The sequence below is a fragment of the Ictalurus furcatus genome, chromosome 8 (assembly GCF_023375685.1).
Source record: "Ictalurus furcatus strain D&B chromosome 8, Billie_1.0, whole genome shotgun sequence".
Lineage (NCBI taxonomy): Eukaryota > Metazoa > Chordata > Actinopteri > Siluriformes > Ictaluridae > Ictalurus > Ictalurus furcatus.
This window is the reverse complement of record NC_071262.1, coordinates 18,722,802-18,743,997: the sequence shown is the minus strand read 5'-3', so window position 1 is coordinate 18,743,997 and position 21,196 is coordinate 18,722,802. Positions and strand designations below refer to the sequence as shown.

At 38.5% G+C, this 21,196-nt stretch overlaps 1 protein-coding gene across 1 annotated transcript in view; it reads left to right on the top strand.

The window, feature by feature from the left end:
* Positions 1 to 3,985: 3,985 nt before the first annotated feature.
* Positions 3,986 to 21,196, top strand: part of ano10b (anoctamin 10b) — an 18,457-nt gene continuing 1,246 nt past the window's right edge. The window contains exons 1-13 of the mRNA XM_053631273.1: positions 3,986 to 4,315; positions 5,313 to 5,524; positions 8,489 to 8,662; positions 9,182 to 9,322; positions 10,037 to 10,156; positions 12,087 to 12,737; positions 13,718 to 13,773; positions 15,143 to 15,217; positions 15,347 to 15,511; positions 16,561 to 16,752; positions 17,196 to 17,333; positions 19,800 to 19,916; positions 21,160 to 21,196. The exon at positions 21,160 to 21,196 is cut by the window's right edge and continues 1,246 nt beyond it. Coding sequence (XP_053487248.1) covers positions 5,323 to 5,524; positions 8,489 to 8,662; positions 9,182 to 9,322; positions 10,037 to 10,156; positions 12,087 to 12,737; positions 13,718 to 13,773; positions 15,143 to 15,217; positions 15,347 to 15,511; positions 16,561 to 16,752; positions 17,196 to 17,333; positions 19,800 to 19,916; positions 21,160 to 21,196 — 2,068 coding nt within the window. The 5' untranslated portion in view covers positions 3,986 to 4,315; positions 5,313 to 5,322. The remainder of the gene's footprint in view (positions 4,316 to 5,312; positions 5,525 to 8,488; positions 8,663 to 9,181; positions 9,323 to 10,036; positions 10,157 to 12,086; positions 12,738 to 13,717; positions 13,774 to 15,142; positions 15,218 to 15,346; positions 15,512 to 16,560; positions 16,753 to 17,195; positions 17,334 to 19,799; positions 19,917 to 21,159) is intronic.

The following is a 21,196-nucleotide window of genomic DNA, read 5'->3' as shown; positions in this document are numbered from 1 at the left end:
GATAAGCGGTATGGAAAACAGATGGATGGATGAGGCCTTGTCTTTGTGGTCATTTTTGTGACCATTAACAAACTGAATCGGTTTCCATAGTCATTGTGTTACCAAATAAATATAATATTTTGCAGTAATCAACATGAACCATTTGATAAATTGCCTCAAAAATATGAAAATCATAAAAGAGAATCTGCAGTGTGGGGAAAAACTGAATAACACATTTATGAACCAGATTTAAACGTTGCTTTCACACACTTCAAATCAGACTCGTACGTAATGGATCCTACATGGAACATTCAATGCCCTGTGGAATTTTCAATACAATCAGGTATAAGATGTACTCTAGCGCCTCCAAAAGGCTGCTGCTGGATACTGTAGCAGGAGGATTTGTTCTTGGGTACAACTATAAATCATTATTTGTCCTCAATTAGCCTGTAAAACCACTACTAACGTTTTCATTTAGACTTTCCAAATACTTGTTACAAATAGCAAATTAGCAAAGAAACCCCCCAAAATAAACAACAACTGAAAGAAGCTGTGGTACAAGCCTGCATCACAAAAGAAGAATGAAACAGTTTGGTGATGTCAGTGGGTCACCGGCTTGATGCAGTTATTGCAAGCAAGGCATATGCAACCAAATTTTAAGTGTTATTTACTTTAATTTACTATCTGTTCATATGCTTTTGCTTGTCTAACAATTGGGTGGTCTGCCACAAAATGTGGCATGTTCTAAGTTGTTTAACACATCTGGATGTAAATATCAGGAAATGAAAGTTGAAATCCTGATCTACTGTTTCATCTCATATTCATGTTTTGTTCTCAACCCCAAATGTATTCAGTGTATAGCAAAATCAAAAGATCTGGCTTTGCTCCAATACTTTCGGAGGGGACTGTATATCCATCCACCCATCTTCTACCGCTTACTCCTTTTCAGGGTCACGGGGAACCTGGAGCCTATCCCAGGGAGCATCGGGCACAAGGCTGGGTACACCCTGGACAGGGTGCCAATCCATCGCAGGGCACAATCACATACACACTCACACACCCATTCATACACTACGGACACTTTTAGACACGCCAATCAGCCTAAGGGACTGTATAATTTAACCAAATTAAATATTTATCTTTCATTTTAAAGACCTGAGCACACTTTTTAACCTTCACCCCAAAAATAATAAAATTTTTATTTCTTACACTATGTTATTTGCTTGTTTGGTTAACTGACTGATTCATTAATTGATTAATGGAATTTTCAGATCTGGTCATTTAAAGTCCTACCCTAAAGAGACAGACTACTCACACACACACATACACACACAGCCAAGGCGACGACGTTAATAATAACATCATCATCATAATAATAATAATAACAAAATTAATTTGATATCACTTAATTACTAAATTATTATCTTGGTTTCTTTGACTAGATCCGAGTAATTATTCAGTGTGCTTCCACTTAAGTATTTTTCCTCCAGCAATCACCTATTATTCAGTTCAGTTCAGTTAAAACAAATTACATAAATTAAAATCAGTTCAATTTAAAACCAAAGAAACCGCATCGTCTGCATATCGTATATTTCTTACAAATATCACACACAGAAGCTGAATGTGTAATAAACATGTAACGAGTTAACAAGATACTAGTTTAATGTAACCAATAGAGTGGCTGCAGTGGAACTGACTATTCTACAACACAGGGGTGCTCAAGGGAGTAACGTTTGATTTGGTTTTAACATTCTACAAAATGTTTTAATATAAATGCACTTGTAGTGACAGAATAAAACAAGTGAAATATTTAGCTCTCTTCCCTAATATATATTCGAGGATTAAATGAGACTTTCTCTTTCTTCTTTCCCTTCAAATGGTTCAGCCTACAACATATAAATATGATTGAACCGCTATTAATAGTGGTGTGGGGTTTCTCCAAGTAAAGAGAGAAAAGGTGAAGGAGCCAAATAAAATGGGAGACATATGATTAAATATATAATGAATTATGAATTTAAATAGGAACCAAAATGAAGGGAAACAACTACAGTCTGTTTTAATGGAAAGGTTATTACACCTTGCTAGCTAACAAACCGTTTATGCTAGCTAACCGGTTACCTGGTTTACTTCAGCGGGTAGTTTTCATATTAGCGTCATTTGGCAGCAGAGAAAAATAAAGAAAAGGTAAGTAATGGAAATGGGTAAGGATGTATTAATTAAGGTTTAAAATGCAGTGACATGAAATTGATATGTTTTAGACCAAGCCCAAGTTTATTGTTTCCTCTAGTAGTAATGTAGGAGAAAGTGTTTTTTTTTGTGTGTGTGTTTGTTTTTTTGCCTTTTAGTAGAAACACTAAATTTATTATAAACTGTTTTATGATTTCTTGTGGGCTATGTAAAAAAAAAAAAAAAAAAAAACTAGCAAACTAAATCTAATACTTGATATATAAACACTAGGGTAATTTATATTAAAGTAAAATATAAATAGGAGCATGCTTCAGTTAAATTTTCTTCAAGAAAATTTCTAAGGGTGCCAATAATTATGACACTTGAATGAAAGGGTAGATTTGTCTTGCATTTTCTGAATGAGATTAATTAACCACAGAAGACATTTTTCCCATAAGCTTTTATTTTGTTGTTTTTCTTTCCCTCTACAATACACTCTAACCCTGGTTACCCAGGCCATGGTACCTAGGCCTGACACGATAATTACTTTATCGACTTATCGTACGATATATGGACATGACCTGGATCATTTCTGCTGACTTCGATATCACCCACTGTATTTACATGCCTGTTTGTTTACATAAGAATGAATGCCACTAACATTTTAGCCATTCGTGCTGCTTCTGTCCTCTCGTCTGCTCCAGGGCTGTGAAAGGAAAATTCGAACTTCGAATATTCGTTGAATTTAAGAAAAATACGCACAATTTAAGATGTGTCGCAAACACTAGCACTAATTTTAATTCAGTACTACACTGTTCAGTTCTGAACAATGAATGAAATGAAGCACTTTACTAGCAGGTTAATTTACTCACCCAAACGCATCCTATACACATATGAGATTAATCAGACATATACACAACATAAACCTATTATTACAACCTGTTTCTGCACAAAATGATGTGAACACACAAGTGAACTTAAGTAATGCGCTAGGTAGAACCGTAAATCAGGTTGTGAATACGCTCTTTTCGTAACAACGCAGTAAAACTCGGACAATGAATAACAAAAGCGTAAAGAATTCTCAGTATTGTATTACATAGTGTACTCACTGTAATGTTATTATTTTAGGAGATCAGGTTTTCACCAAGTTTTCACTAACATTGCCATTTTAGTCAGAGTAAAATTGACAGAAATGAATAAATACAACATGACAAAATATTGACTAAATTTAAAGGACATTTTCATCAGAAGGCAAAATCTATGACTAAAAACAGTGTGAGAATTAACACTGGAACTGGCCTGAGAGCCCAGGTTAAATCTTTTGATTTTATAATTTTATGTTTAGTTTAATAATAAATGCACTTTGTTAACAGCCAGGTTTTTTCTTTGCAATAAACAATACAACACTGCTGTTTGGTTTGTATTTATTCATTGCACCTTCTTATGGACAGTTGATTTAAAATTCTGGCGTTCCCTGTAGTATTTCCCCCTAACTGAAATAATATCTTTATAATTTTAATATAATTCTTAAAATGACAATACTATCGTTTATCGCAATTATTTGTCAGACAATATATTGTCCAACAAGAGTAGTTATCATGACCGGCCTAAGGGTACCATAATAACATACACAAATCAGCACTGATGTTACTATATATTATGTATAACAACAAAGCATGCTGTATAGTATAATATGTATTTATGTGCATATATTTTGTGTAATTTGCAATTATTCATAAATAATTATTAGTTATTATTATATACATACCTACAGTATATTGACCATGTTAATATAAATAGGTGTGTATGTGTGTGTGTGTGTTTGTGTTTTGGCAGGAAGAAGGAGGGCTGTAGGACCCAGAGGATGTCAGGAGGACAGCACTCCTGTCCCACCCTTAAAGCCAGGGAGGAGAAGTTGAACTGCATTCCTGCTATCAACAATCCTGCTGCTGCTACTACCACCAATTGGGTTTAAAGGAAAAATCTGCACTTTCGTGTGCATGTGTGTTTGTGTGTGTTAGGTACGCAGGTCAGAGTGCAAGCTCAGTGAGGAGTGTGTGTTTGAATTCGCCTGCTTTCATGTTTGTTTTCAGAAAACAGTAGGAAGGTGGAGTCGTGTGATCAAATAAAAGAAGACCAGACGTCCAAGCCGAGCGTCAAGTGAAAGCAGGTATCAACCTCATTTCCAGGCTTCTCTCTCTCTCTCTCTCCCTCTCTCTCCCTCTCTCAGTCTCTCTCAGTCCCTCTGCTGTTGTCTTCCTGGTTGCTACTGACTTTGACCGTGTGTAAGTTAAATATGGTTTCCTGTTGTTTCATAACATAAACACTGAACACACATGCTCACCCCAGGCACATATAGCACATAAATGTGTTGCACTTCCGTGAACATGCAAACATGCTTCTACTACATTTTCATTTTCACTTTCAGCCCAACACAGCTATTAATCCTTAAAATTACATTTGAGACAAGCTCGCACTCTAACCTGTTGCCTGCCATTACTTGCCTTAACATAGTCTGCATTTTTTGGCAGCCCTTTTATTTAATGCAAATAACTAATGAGGCAGAATCCAGTCCAAACAAAGCCAGGCAGACAGTGTTAACCAAGCACCAAATGACTGAGCCCTATTACGTACAATTATAAGAATAATTCAGCAAATTGTAGATGATCAGCCATGACATGTTTGTTGTACCTTTGCACTGGAGCTGTGAAGCTTAGGTTGCTAGATATACTGTCAGGTTTTGTGACAGATATTTATAGAAAGATTTTTTGTAAGAGAAACATTGTTTACAGCTGATTATATACCAAACTGTTTATTACAATTTATTACATATACTACAGTTAACACAGTGTGTGTTTGGAGTGTACCTGTGCAACCACTGAATAAAATACATGGCATCACAACTATTTTTTAAGCAAATAGTATGATAACTGGATATTCATATGGATTTCTGAATAAGTTTCTGCTGGTTCAGTTTGAGATTTTAATACGTCTTATATAACATAGTTATATACTATACTAATGAGCAATAATATGAAAGAATTTCTATTAAATTTAATTCATGATTAAATAATTTTTTGTTGCTCTTGAGCAATTACAGTACTTGACATCTGAAAGACTTTGGGCTTTATTTATTTTATTTATCTGTCTCACACAATGTTCCACAGGTACATCAGGATGTCATCGCCAAAGCAGCAGCAGGACAGCGTCTCCAGCGTGGCAGAAGCAATGGCCCCTGAGTCGTGGTCCAAGGTTAGCTGTCCATGTTGCGTGTCATCTGAGGTGGAGCCGCTGGTTCTGATTCAACTGGCCGAGAATGTGGAGTCTAGCACCAAGCAGTGGATCATGTCCATGATCTCAGCACCTCATAAGGCAGGAGGTGAGAGGAGACTGCAGATAAACCCCTGCAAAACAATAGTCCACACCTAGTGATACCTTTGTGCAGCTATGCTCGTGGTACTTTAAGAAAATGCCCACTGAGGAAAACAGTAATGTCAGGGTTTTACCAGTGTTCTGACAGATGCTTGAAACTGATACTGGATATGAAAAATGGTCTTGTGCTTGTGGGGTGGCTGTGGATCAGGTGATAGAGCAGGTTGTCCACTTATGGTAGGGTTGGTGGTTCGATTCCCGGCCCACGTGACTCCACGTGCCGAAGTGTCCTTGGGCAAGACACTGAACCCCAAGTTGCTCCTGATGCCAAGTTAGCGTCTTGCATGGCAGCTCTGCTACCATTGGTGTGTGTGTATGGGTGAATGAGAAACAGTGTAAAACGCTCTGTAGAACCACTAAAGGTAAAAAAAAAAAAAGAAAAAAGCACTATATAAGTGCAGACCATTTATCTGTATTTGTACATCTACAAAATAATTGTGTTACTTGTCTGGGTGGATATGCACAGGACCTAATGTGATAGAGGGTGCTGTAACCCTTCATTTTGAAGAAAAAAAGGCAAGAATCCCTATGGTAAAACTGTCATACCTCTTTTCCAATTAATCCTATTAAGGTAATTATGATGTTCATAAGATTTACACCGCAAGTTGGATGTATTGTCACCAAAGTTATGATTGAGGCAAATTATACATACTGAGAAGAGAAATGCAGTGATGACCAGCATTAACCAGTGAATTCTGTATGAAGTTCATTTTCAGACATAGACAAGGTTGGATGCAAATGTGGGGTTACATGGGAATGATCGAGGCAGACAAATCAGTTTATGCCAACACTCAGTACTATCCACAAAACCACGAATGCACTCAAGGATACCCTCCATACATTTCTGTACCCCTCTGACTGACACGAGTGAGAGCATATAGCAATAACATCCAAAGGATGCAGGTTGTACATCTTGATTTTACGTGTTATCAAAGTCAGAAATGGACCCATGACCATTTCTCTTGGATGTTTAAAATCCCTTGCCATTTTATCTACTTGTTCAGGGCTCAGCAGCTGATATTTTATCATCACTTTAGCCTCCTCCTGCCCTTTTGGCTTTGATTCTTTAATCGACATCGGTGCTATGCAGATGGCTGTGGGATCTAAGCCAGAGTCACCTGACTCATCATCGGAGGATGACGAGCTTGAAGACTGCGTTTTGACTTGTTTTTTAGAACGCTTAAGAGATGGATACAGCCTCTTTGGTTTGATCAATTTAGTCACAGACAACATTTGTTTTTCCAAAACCTCGACTTTAGCCTGGAGAGAGTTATTAGAGGGTTGGACCTGCTTACAAGTTTTTTGAGCGGAGATAGCAGCACATTTATGATTAGCACAGTCCTGCGTCAGTGTAGCAATTTTCTCATCCACATCTTGCATTAGGAAAACATGCCATTGTTTAAACACTTGCACCGCTGCCTCAGGGTCTGACTTTACAACTGACACAGGTCTCCAAAGCTGAAAAACATTGCTCTCTACTCCACACTGTCTGTTCTGAAATACCAAGATCTTTACATAGTTTGAATCTTTTTCTTTCCACACACTTTGTCTAGCATTTGCACTAGCTCTTCCGCAAAACTATTGTTATCAGCAAAAGGCAAGAAAACAGCTGGTGAGGAAGGCTCTCCAACACCCTTAGGGTCCTGAACACTTGTTGTCATTACCAAAAAAAAACAACGCAACTTATTCGATCGAGAAACTTCAACTAAACTTCTTTTAAGTCGCGCTCACTTATTTTAGCTAGCTTCACTAAACTGATTCATGAAACATACAGCTAGTTCTTTGGCCAGGATGACCCACTCACTCACCTGTGTTGACATATGCTTGTCTCGAGACCACCAGGGACAGGATCACCGGATCAGGTCAGATAGGTGATGATGTCTGTCATCTGGATCATAAGATGGAGTACATCCTTATCCTGCCGACAACGCCAGGAACTGATGTAAATCTATTCTGGATGATTAAAATGCTTCAGTTTCACCAGAAGTAAGATGAATCAGGAGACCAAGAGCCAGGGTATAGTCAAAGAGATGGTTTATTATGCGTGCAGAGACACCCTGGGCACTACAGCATTTTGTAGTCTCAATCTTAGTCTAAACATTAGTTGGATACAGTTGGCTTTTATACTCATATGTACGTGCAAGCAACCCAAGGCTAGTTAAGGAAAACATGAGAGAAAAAACCTAAGACAAAACACCTTGACAAAAACATGGACAGAATCATGGACAGAAACCCAAAAACACATCATGAGACCATGAGTAAGCAAAAATCACATAAGGAAAAATATTTCACGGTGGCGATCCATTACTGACGCACGTACTGTCACCTAAATGCTCATGGATATACCACGCAAACATAATATTTAACTGTATTGCTCCAGTGTGCAAATATTTTGCTCCGTACTTAATAATAAGTATGATGATTGTAGTTACATAAACAAATTTAAACATTTATTGACAACATTTAACAACTGGACTTAGACTTCTGGTGTGGATGGAATTTGAGCCAGCGTTTTTGTTTTATGAAACAAAAAAAAAGAACAAAAATGATGGGAACGTGTATTTGACAGAAACTCACACAAAAATCTTAAATAGTAATAACCGTGTGAAATCTGTAAATATTTTATTTGTTATGTTGAACTTTAGTATTGACCTGCATAAATAAGTACTGCATGGCTGTTTGACAGAAAATGGAATTAATGTACTTTATATTTTCCCATCATTATTGTTTGTCACCAAATAGTTAACAATAAGTACTCAATGGACATTTTATCAAAAACAAAATGGTGGCATTTCTTTATTGTGTACATACCAATACCCTGTGTCATACATTGTAACTGCTTTAGTTCAGTGAATGTTTGAGTGCTAAATCATACAGAGTCCCTCTCTCCTTCCTCTGCTGTGTGTTTTAGGGGCACACCTACTCGTACACCCTGGTGAAGATGCCAGCTGGGGACGACTTGTGGTTGCGGCACCTCGCTGTACCTTACTCAGGGCCACAGAAGAACTGGGACTCTGCAAAGCTGACAAAGAGGGCAATATGATCTTGTTTTCCTTTCATGACCGTAACAACTTTAATAACATCAGTAAGTAAAGAGCTGGCTTCAAAAGAACAGCATTAAACTTGAATAGACTGAAATGGATAAGAAACGGCGTTGCTGCTTGATGCAATATGCAGCAATGTAAAGAAGGGAAAGTGGGCAATGATATTAGTAATCATACATGATATTTTGATTTAGAATACATAAACAATAAGACCAAGGTGAGGTATAAATCAATGCATACACAACTTGGCCCCATGGATTGATTATTAAAATATTTTTGGATTAAAAATTAAATTAAAAATGATCTTTTGTATCCATAATAATGAAGCCATCTAAAGGACAATGACCTTTGATTAATACCCAGAGAGCCCAGCTGCATCTCCTAACTGATGTGGAATGCCTTTATGACTTTTATAAACTATGGAAGACTAAGAGTTACAGGGAAAAAAAGAGATTAACACAATGCTATAACTCTGTAAATAATACATTATAATTATGTTTGCATCGTTTTGTATTTATAGCTACAAGGCTGTTTGTGTAGCAGCTGTGTTCTGTGTGTAGATGACATGCAGAAGTTCCTGACTCTGGCTGAGAGACAGTACATCGTCCAACATGAGCTGGAGTCCATGAGAGCCATGAAAGACCAGCGCATCCCTGGAATACCTGGAGACAAGGGCATCCTTAAATCCAGACAGAACATACGTGAGTTACAGCATGTTTGTCAGTAGAGAGAGAGAGAGAGACAGAGACTGACACCGAAGTTCACCTTGTTGAATACCGGGGGGGGGGCAGTATATTTCAGTGAAAAGGAGTTACGTCTCGATGACTGTTTATCCCGTATAAGGAATTTGAAAATATGAATATGCGGATCCTGGACAAATACTGTCTGATGGCTGCAAGCTAGAACAACACACTTCCATTACCGGTAAAGGTATGCTAATAATGTTCTGGCTTTCGAGCACAGCAACACTACAGTGTGTGTGTTTTCTGTCTCAGTCTATTTCTGTGAATTGCATTACAGTACATTTTCATATGCACAGAGTGGAGGCTGAAGCAGAAAGACAGTGTGTATGCAAAACCATTAGGTATCGCGTTGTCTCTCTTTTTGAAGTGCCATCCACAGTGTTTGTTTATATATAGAGTGGAGACAGACTGGGACAGTGTGTATGTGTGACCTTAGAGTCCCTTTCTCTCTCTCTCTTTCTCTCTGTCTCTCTCACTCTCTTTCTCTATCTCACTCTCTCTCTCTCTCTCACTCAACTGCTTAGTCATGCTGCGCTCAATCCCCTCCTGCTCAGTGATGATAAAATGGTAATGCTATGACCACGTTTCTCCCTCTCTCTCTCTCTCTCTCTCTCTCTCTCTCTCTCTCTCTCTCTCTCGCTCTCTCTCACTCTCGCTCTCTCTGTGCTATAGTTCAGAAGCTGCAGAAAGCAGGAGTGATCCAGGATGTTTTCCCCCTTTGTGATGAAAAGAAGCTAAATGCTCTTGGCAAAGACTGGTATTTAAAGAAAAGCTTGTGGGGACAGCCTTTAGGTACACATACATTTTGTTTAGTGACATTTCAGGACAGATTTATACATACATATGTGATATATATATATATATATATATATATATATATATATATATATATATATATATATATATAAATATATATATTGTAAGTATGCAACTATCGATAAGTAATACAGATTTTCTTCACCTAATCTTAAATCTAACCTTAACTTTACCATCCACAAAGATTGGTTCAGTTTTGAAATAAGAAGCACATAGCTTTCATAAAACCCACATTATAGTGAGGAAAAATGAGTATTCAGACACTGTGGTTTTGTTAATATAGAAATATGAACTAAAAAGTATGTATTCATAAACATAGACAAAGATTTGTTTTAAAAAACTACATTCATGAAAAAAATATATAGGACAGGACCAGCAGTTACACTTAGAACAATAAGCAATGAACTGCACCACAATTCTCTCCATTCCTACACCTCATGCAAACCTCCTCTGTAAAAAAGGAAGTGCAAATCAGAAGAGAAGAATTCAAAGAACTCTTTATGAGCAATATACTTTGGTCAGACGAAATAAAAAATACAACTCTCCGGCAATAATTCAGCTCGTCGTGTTTGGAGAAAGAAGGGTTGTGCATATGATCCTAATAACACCATACTCACTTCCTCACCATCTAGTACTGAGGCGGGAGCATCATTTTATGGGGCTGCGTCTCTGCAAATGGTACTGGGGCATTAGATGTCATGAATGGAGTGACGTACCTGGATATATTAGAGGAGAATTGAATCTCATCAGCCAAGAAACGGAAACTATGGAGAAGAAGGAAGTCTCAAAAAGACAGTAACCCCAAACATATAGCCCAAATAACAAGTCCTTGTATGGCCTAGCTCGTCCCTGACTTGAATCTTATTGATGCTTTTTGGAGGATTCTGAAATAGCAAGTCCATCAGAGGGACTTGCTAATTCCCTCATAACCCTGGGGAATTGAATATATGTTGGCAAGAGGAATGGGCCAAAATTAAACCACAATGCTTTCAGTGCTAATTAATTCTTACCGTGGTCATCTCAAATCTGTAACTCCAAAAACAGCTTTGCAACAAAGTACTAATATTGTTAATTAGATTTTTTTGTGTCTGTTTATGAATACATACTTTTTTCTTAATATTTGTAAGTATAGAGTCAAACATCATATTACTGGTGCATGGATACATGCACCAGTAATATATTAAATAACATAAACCAAAGTGTCCAAATACTTATTTCCCTTCACTGTACTTTGTATCTTGCTGGTCATGACAACGTAGGTTACCCTTCTGGTTTGGATGATTCACAAAAACCCACACACACACACACAGAGTTCTATAGACATATGCTTACACAGCTGAGACACACCCATACTCGCACATATGCATACACTGGCAAACAAAACCATGCAAATCCTCACCCAGTGCATGAGGGCAGAAACACATACACTCTTGTTTTAAAAGAGAAGCTGCTTTTTAAAGAATTGCTTTTCTCTCCTCATTAAGACTCTTAATTATATGCTAAATATATTATGAAGAACTTTGTAGCATTCCATATTTATGGAAGAATTTCGTGGGATCATGTAATTATGAAAGAATACAAGTTCTACTATAGCATACTAGCATACCTTTTCATTTTTATCACTTTGATTAAAACCCTATGTACAACATCTTACATCGTACCTTATCTTGTTATTTCTTTTTCCTTTGTGTTTGCGCTGTATTACATTTGCCCGGTATTGCTTGAATATTTTACCACTGCTAATGCCACCATTGTCATTTATGACCATTTTATAATGGCCGTTAGTGGATCTTGACATTCTTACTCCCAAGAGATAATTATCCTCCTAAAAATGTTTCAAAGTGGAAAATTCTTTGTTAAAGAGAGTTTTTATTAGCTCTCACTCTATCCCATCTCTCCACCACAGAGTCCATTCATGCTTACTTCGGCGGCTCCATTGCTTTCTACTTCAGCTTCTTAGACTTCTACACGTGGGCTCTGGTACCTCCAGCAGTTCTGGGTGTCTTCATAACCTTCTTCCTTCCTGGAGCCCCACCCCCCAATGGATCTAAAGCAGACAATTCAACCCCTGGCCCGGGTTCCTCAGATGCCAGTGATGACCTGGATCTGTCCGTGAGCTCCCACATGGTGCAGGCTGTGTTCAGCATGATCTGGTCGACCGTGTTTATGGAGCTATGGAAGAGACGCAGCGCTGCTCTGTCATACCACTGGGGGACACTGACACTAACTGAGCAGTTCCAGGAACCAAGGCCTGGTTTCCAGGGCGAGCTGGGAATCAATCCTGTGACGGGCAGAAGAGAACCACTTTTCCCCGATTGGAAGAGGCAGATGCGGGTGGGCCTGGTCTCTGTGCCCGTGGTGGGACTTTTTCTTGGACTTGTTGTCCTTGGCATGGTGGGGTTTTATTTCTGTGAAAGCACCATGTCTTCAATTCACAAGGCTTCCGGATCCATTATAACTGCCACGTTGTCCTACCTGCCCTCCGTCATGCACATCGTCTACACCAACATGCTGGGGAATGCCTACCGCACTGTTGCACTGAAGCTCACCGAATGGGGTAAATCAGAGAGAGCATATTCTTTCATTATTTCAGACACAGTGTCTAAAAGATATTGACAATGCATGAACGTCTTGTTGTTTTAACAACGTTTCGGTGATCATGTCATCAGGGTTCCTCCAACATGCTGAATTCACACTACACAACGTTCGAGCCGTCAGAATCACCAAGCCTTTCACACTGTACAACTTTAATCGATTGCGATCAGTTGTTTAGGTGTTGTAGGGGTGTGCTGCTGCATGATCACTTCCAGATGAGGCTTTTGGCTTATCATGTGATACAAAAGGTCACTATTTTGTATGGAAAAGCAAGAAATAAGAGGTTGGGGAGGATAGTGAAAAGAAGTGAAAAGCTATTTTTATACTGGGCGCAGGGAGTCAGGTCATACTTGTTTTTTATTTTTGCTGTCCCTTACAACCATTTGGTATGCAGAGGATTTCCTCTCAGACACTCATTGATTATGTCACTGTATTGCGACTATTCTTAGAGGGGTTGACGCTATTCATTTCAGACAAAACCAAGAATGCTTTAAAACATCAGAGCCTCAGAGAAAATTGCAATGCTGAACTATTCACACTGCACACTACACAAACACTACACACTCACACAAACTGAGTGCCAAAATTGGGGGAAACTGGTAAAACTAGGAAATTGGTGCAAATATCGTGTAACATGCGCTAGGCTTAAAGTGCTTAAAGTACCTGAATTTAGTTTGAAATTGAAATCCTTAAAAGTCTGGATAAGAGGCCTTTTTTGCTGAATAGTAAATTACCTTTTGTGCTTAACCTGAGATCGTTTGCTCTGAGAGTTCAGTGTGTGGTTCCAGGAACTGATCACATTCATCTTGAGTGTGATTCAAGTATGGGCACAAGCCGCAAAAAGTATGTTAAACAGTATGCTTATAATGTAATCAGGACAAATGGGGAAAGAATGCTTCTGTTTAACACTCTATCACTCTTTCTCTCCCTCTCTCTTCTCAGAGAACCACAGAGAAGAATCAGCTTTTCAGAATCATCACACAACTAAAGTTCTGGTGGTGAGTCACACTGATTTCTCATTTCTCTCTCTCTCATTTAGATTGGTTGAATTTCATTGACTAACATAATTCATAATTTAAGCAAATTGCAGTTTTTATATCATTAACGATAATTTAATTATAATTAACACTATAAAAACAGACATTTTCCAGAGATTATTGCATGTCTATTGTAATCAGTTGGTTGCTAGTATATGGTTGTTACGAAACAGGACTTGGAGACAGGAAGTAAGTGCAGGAGTACAGTCTTTATTTGAACTTACGCTAAAGACTTACAACGGAAAACCTATCCCTCAACTCGGGATGAAACGTGAAGCACAAAACTTAGGACAGGCTTATGCCTAGAACCAGTAGCTTAACTCATGCACCAAACATACATTTAACTTAGGCAGGAACACTCCTCTAAACTAAGACATGAACACATCCTTTAACTAGAGCATGAACACATCCTTAACTAGAGCATGAACACATCCTTTAACTGGAGCATGAACACATCCTTTACTAGAGCATGAACACATCCTTTAACTAGAGCATGAACACATCTTTTAACTAGAACATGAACACATCATTTAACTATGACAGGGCCGAAGCACTCTTATCTATGACATGGCATAAACACTTAACCATGATAGGACATAAGCACTCTTATCTATGACAGGGCATAACCACTCTTAACTAGGACAGGGCATACACAATCTTAACTCTGGCATGGCATAAACACTCTTAACAAAGCGTAAGCTAAGGAACAGGAAAACAGACAGAGCATGGCAACATCACAACCTGGCACCATTATCCATTCTGTCTTCTTCTCTGTTAGTCCTTACACCATTAGTCCTGACTTGACTTGACTTGACCTGACCTGACCTGACCTGACTTGACCTGACTTGACCTGACCTGACCTGACCTGACCTGACCTGACTTGACTTGACTTGACTTGACTTGACCTGACCTGACATTAATGCCACGCGATGTGCACAGCAACACGAGGGGTTTAAGTAACCAGTCTCTTGATTGCCGACAGCTGGCAACACTTGACACAGCTTTAACGTCCATGCGCACTTCAATCGGCAAAGCGCCATCTGCCGGTGGTACCGTAACAATGGTAGAAGCTACAGATAAAATGAGTCTTGCAGAGATTGTATGATGACATCAATTACAACATTTGACATTGGAAGGAATATCTCCCACGTGTAACGTCCCCTTCCCTTCCCATAAATACACACTTCCATTAAGCAGTTATTACCAGAGCAGGTATTCTCTTCCAAAAGTCGCAGGTGGATTTTGAATGGTGATAAGTGCAAAACCCAAAGGACATTACAGTGACCTTCAGAGCTAAGTGAAGCCATTTCCCACTCTCTCTTTCTTCCAGTTCACCTTTTTCAACAACTTTGCTGTGCTGTTCCACATTGCAGTCTTCAAACAGGACCTGCAGCTCCTACGCAAGGTGAGACCAGCTCACTGCTTTTTTTTGTCTTCCAATTTGTATTTTAATGAATACATTTTAAAACTTAGTTTCTACTCATTCATTTACATGAATTCATGTGCTTTTCCATTCCTTTTCCTGTGTGTGCAGAGGCTGTCATCACTGCTGATCTTGTCTCAGGTGGTGAACCAGTTTACGGAGGTGTTGGTGCCGTTTGTAGTAGATCGTTTCTACGGCTCTTCACAGAAAGAGCTGAAGGAGGACGACCCGGCAGCTGATCACATGCAGGCTGAAGGCAGTCTGCCCCCATTTCCTGTGAGCTCTCTCTCTCTCTCTCTCTCTCTCTCTCTCTCTCTCTCTCTCTCGCACCATAAAACTGTACATTAGAAACTTACATAGTCATTAGCAGTACATATAGGTTTTATTTTGTTTGCTGCAAAGAAAAACTTCAAATTTATCTGTAATGTTTTGCATATAGATATTTTATGTAGTTATCAATATTTTATAAAAATAAACAAATCTAATTGTTTATTTTTGGTGAACAGATTTTTGTGAGTTTTTCTGGATTGTACCCCATTTGTCTCCAAATGTAGTCATTACTAATTCCCATTCATTGGCTGAGTCTCCTCTGTTGCACGACCTGTTTTTGAAGGGTGTAGACCAACATGTGCTACCTCCGAAACACTTGAAGCTGTTGCATCTTATAAAACTGTTGTTCATGCAACATTATAGTGCAACTAAAAGCACCTGAAGGGTAGCATGGTGGTACAGTGGGTAACATTACTGCCTCACAGCTCTAGGGTCCCTGATTCAAGCCTGAGCTTGAATTAGTTAGTGTCTGTGAGGAGTTTTGCATGTTCTCCTCAGGTTTACATGGGTTTCCTCTTGGTTCTTCAGTTTCCTTCTACTATCCAAGCAAAAAAAACACGCACATAGGTAGAATTGCTAAATTTGACCACAGGTGTGAATAAGTGTGTGAATGCTGCCCTGCAATGGACTAGGGTGAATTCTCTGGGGTGAATTCCATCCGGGGTGAAAACTCCCGCGTAATCAGGATCGGCTCTGGATCCACCGCAACCCTGATCAGAATAAAGTGCTTACTGAAGATGAATAGAGGTCCTCTGTGCCCTACGTAGAGAGGAAGGCCATCCTTCCCACCCAGAGAGCAAGACAATTCTGCTCTTTCAGACTTTCACAACCATGAACAGAATCTTGCAATAGGGTAAACGAAGGCTTTACCGCTTCTTGTCATGCATCTTGACGTTAGAAATTTGTGACCAAATGGACAATGGACAGTTTGTTCACTGTTGTGTGGGCCACATTTGTTCAGAGCCATGACTCTATGTGTGTGTGTGTGTTTGCAGGGTCTATTTCTGGAATACATTGAGCTGCTGGTGCAGTTTGGTTATCTGAGTCTCTTCTCATGTGTGTATCCACTCACGGCTGTGCTCCTGCTAATTAACAACATCACAGAGATTCGCGGTGATGCCTACAAGATCTGCCGCCTCTTCCGAAAGCCCTTCTCTCCACCTGAGGCCAGCATAGGCGTCTGGCAGGTGACACACACACACACACACACACACACACACACATGCATATTCATACCTGACCACAGGGCCATGTTGCAAAGGATTTTATATTGGTGACTCACAGGACACGAGAATCCTGTACTCAAAACTGCTGTGTCGATTGAAGTTGGGTTGTGATCATATTTGCAGTACAAACATGGCCACACCCCATTTTGAAACAGTGCAAAAAAAAAGTCTAGAAGATTTAGGAAGTAATGTGTTGTTGCATCTTACATAAAGAAAACTATACAGGGACCTGAACATTTTTCTAAATATTTGTTTAGTGGATTGGACAATTTACAACATGTCCTTTTTAAACGTTTCTCCCTCTGACAGCTGAGCTACCAGTTCCTCTTTTTTGTGTGTAATTTTGCTGTGCTTTTGTTTATTCTGTGTGTGTGTGTGTGTGTGTGTGTGTTTACACTCCTCAGACAGCATTCGAGGTGTTGGCGTTTTTCTCAGTCATGTCGAACTGCTGGCTGCTGTTTTTAGCTCCACGAATAAAAGCATTCACTCAGGACTCTGGACTAAACCCGAGTGTTGTGCTGATATTCACTGTCATAGTGGAGGTGGGATAAACACAAACACATTAGGGCTGTCAAATCATATTAAAAACATTAGCAATAGCACTACACTATGCATTCATATCACATAAACCATGGAAGATAAATACAATGAGGAGGCAATAGCATCATTTTAGTATAAACTTTATTGTTTCCTTTATGAAATTATTTAACCATAGTAATGTATTTTTGTTTCTGATTTTTTAGCTTGATTTTACATGTATTATTTGAACTGGTATTGATGTAAAACCCATCATCTTCAACTTGTCTTCACACAGGATTTCCTTCTATTTAAGGCTCTGGCAACAAAGTTAGATGCAGTGCCTAATAGCCTATTCATGTTTCCACTAGATAAGATGAAATAAAGTATGCCATAATTCACATGCCTTTATTTGGAGACCTTTACTACATCAAGCACCTCATGAATATGAGTGTGATGATTCAGTGGTCTTACAGTAGGCTACTTAAATGGACCCAAATTGCAGCCTCAAGCATTTGTGCTTCGTATTTACAACCCCAATTCCAAAAAAGTTGGGATGCTGTGTAAATAAATATAAATAAATGTAAATAAAAACAGAATGCATTGATTTGCAAATCTCATAAACCCATATGTTATTCACAATATAACATAGAAAACATATCAAATGTTTAAACTGAGGAAATGTACCATTTTAATAAAAAAATAAGGTAATTTTGAATTTGATGACCGCAATACGTCTCAAAAAAGTTGGGACGGAGGCAACAAAAGGCTGGAAAAATAAGTGTTACTAAAAAGAACCAGCTGGAGGTTAATTGGCAACAGGTCAGCAATATGATTAGGTGTAAAAAGTGTATCTTTCAGACATAAAGATGGGCAGAGGTTCACCAATATGCAAAAAAAAAACTGTGTCTACAATTTGTGGAACAATTTCAGAATAATGTTCCTAAATGTAAAATTGGGAAGACTATGAATATCTCATCATCTACAGTACATAATATCATCAAAATATTCAGAGAATCTGGAGAAATATTGTGCGCAAGGGACAAGGGTGAAAATCAATATTGCATGCCCGTGATCTTCGGGCCCTCAGCGGCACTGCATTAAAAACAGACATGATTCTGTAATGGAAATCACTGCGTGGGCTCAGAAAAACCTCCAGAACTCCCTGTCTGTGAACACAGTTCGCCGTGCCATCCACAAATGCTGGTTAAAGCTCTATCATGCAAAGAAGAAGCCATATGTGAATATGATCCAGAAACGCTGCAGTCTTCTCTGGGCCAAAGCTCATTTAAAATGGACTGAGGCAAAGTGGAAAACTGTTCTGTGGTCAGATGGATCGAAATTTGAAATTCTTTTTGGAAACCATGGATGCCACGTCCTCTAAAGTAAAGAGGACTAAAGAGGAGAGGGACCATCCAGCTTTTTATCAGAGCTCAGTTCAAAAGCCTGCATCTCTGATGGTATGGGGGTGCATTAGTACACATGGAAAGGGAAGCTTGCACATCTGGAAAGGTAGCATCAATGCTGAAAGGTATATACAGGTTTTAGAGCAACATCTGCTTCTATCCAGATTCCATCCCATCTTTGTATGAAAGTATCTTAGAGAGACTCCGCCTCTCTAAGATACTTTTTTAATACCCAATCATGTTCCTGACCTGCTGCCAATTAACATAATTAGTTGCTAAATGTTCCTCCAGCTGTTTCTTTTAGTAACATTTACTTTGCCAGCCTTTTGTTGCCCCAACTTTTTTGAGACGTGGTACATTTAAAATAGTACATTTACTCAGTTTAAACATTTGATATGTTTTTTTTTATGTTCTGTTGTTCTATTAACATATGGGTTCATGAGATTTGCAAATCATTGCATTCTGTTTTCATTTACATTTATTTACATTTTACACAGCGTCCCAAATTTTTTGGAATTGGGGTTGTAGAATCCAATTAATAACCATCCATTCGATATCGTGCAGCAAAACCATTTTTAAGGTCGTGACAAAGAAGAGGGCTTTATATAAAAATACTGTATATTAAAAGTGTATTCCAGCGTTCCCTCAGTAAAGTTTGCAATAACGTTTCAGACTATTTGGAATTCTTGTGAGTGAAATTGAGACCCCCAAAGCTACCAAGACATATTCCTGTGAAAGCGGAGTGTGTGCTATATTCACCACTACAATCACAGTAGTAACATAAACTCATCAAACATCTGATATCTTCATACAAAGTACCAAGTAATTGCTTGGTACAATGTAACACATGCAGTGATGCCAGGAAGTGAAAGAAGCAAATATTGGTAGCTCAAGCACTGATAAACACGTCATGACAAAGACAAAACCACCTGTCCCTCTGACAAACTATGGAAATAAAAAAAAACACTGTTTGCACGTTGCTGAACACAGTCATTACTTTTGACCTGTTATCACTCGTCCATTAAAGGACCCGAGAGCCAGGTGACACTCGTTAATAGTGTTGTGTTTTTGTTTTTGTTTCTGCAGCACGTTTTGATTGTGGTGAAAATGATTCTGGCCTTTGTTATTCCTGACGAACCAGAGTGGGTCCAAATCAAGAAGCAACAGATTGAATATCGCACCATACTGGCCCTCAAAGAGCAGGTGAAGTGTGGCATTACTGCACCACAATACAGTGCCTTGCATACATATTCTTGTCCTTGAACTTTCCCACATTTTCCACAGTCTACCGCCTAAAATCTATAGCCAGCAGCAGTCCTGTGGTCAGAAACTGATTCTGATGAAGGGTGGTTTAAAAAAAATAGAGAGAAAAACAACCCAGGAAGAGTAAATGATGCAAATGTAAATTAAAATTGGGAATTTCAGATGAAAGAGAATTCATTCTACAGCCAGTCATAAAATCAGTACAAGATAAAACTATCAAATAAGACAAAACATTCATTCATTCATTGAAATCTCATATTAAAGATAAATAAAACCATGTAATTGAAAGAAATTAAATAAGTCGTCAAGTAAAGTCCTGCCTAAACAGAAAACAACATACATGCAACGTGCATAACTTGAAATTTTACATGAAAATAAAAAACAGTGTCAGGCTGTAGAAATTCTCCACTGCCGTCTCCGGTAGTCATATTGTTTCTGTCTGTTATCTTCCACCAGTCCTTCTCGTTATGTTTTATGGTGCAGGATTAGATAGACTCATGCAAAAAGTGTACATTAATCTTTGCTTTATATGTGAACACACTAGACAAATTCCTGCCTAAAGAAATCAGTTAAGTAACTTGAAATGACCAACTGGTTCCAGACTATAAAATTCCATTTGTATATTCTGAACGATTCCACTGACAGGCAGCAACAACAACAACAAAAGAAAATAATTGAAAATAAATGCATTGTGGAACTTGTCATTTCAAGTAGTTATACAATCATTCGATTCAATATCATATTAATTACATCTGTACTTAAGGGAAGAGGATACATTTGTTGACATTTTCACTGGGTACACTATAGTCCTATTTACAAACACAGATGGTTAGTGAAGGCCAGCCCACTGTACCAGACAGATCACTGTCATGCATTCTGTCACTCACATAACACGGTATACGCAGTGTTTAAGATCCCCGGTAATGTTGCTGTTCCAATACACTCATTCTTATAACGTCACCCGAATAACATCAGACGTCTGATATTCTTGGTGTCACTGACATATTATATAGAGCCACATTAAGTAATTATATACACCTATAGTGTATTGTAGTGTATTATATTTTTATGTGCCTTGGTTTTAAGAGCCTTAGGCTGTGTATATTATATGTTTTCTTTCTAGACTGTTAAGCCTTGGCTTGCTGATGTCAGTAGCTCTGTTTGTTTCTCTTCCATCTTACAGAAAGTGAAGCGTTCTGAGACTGCTGAGCTCCCTCGCT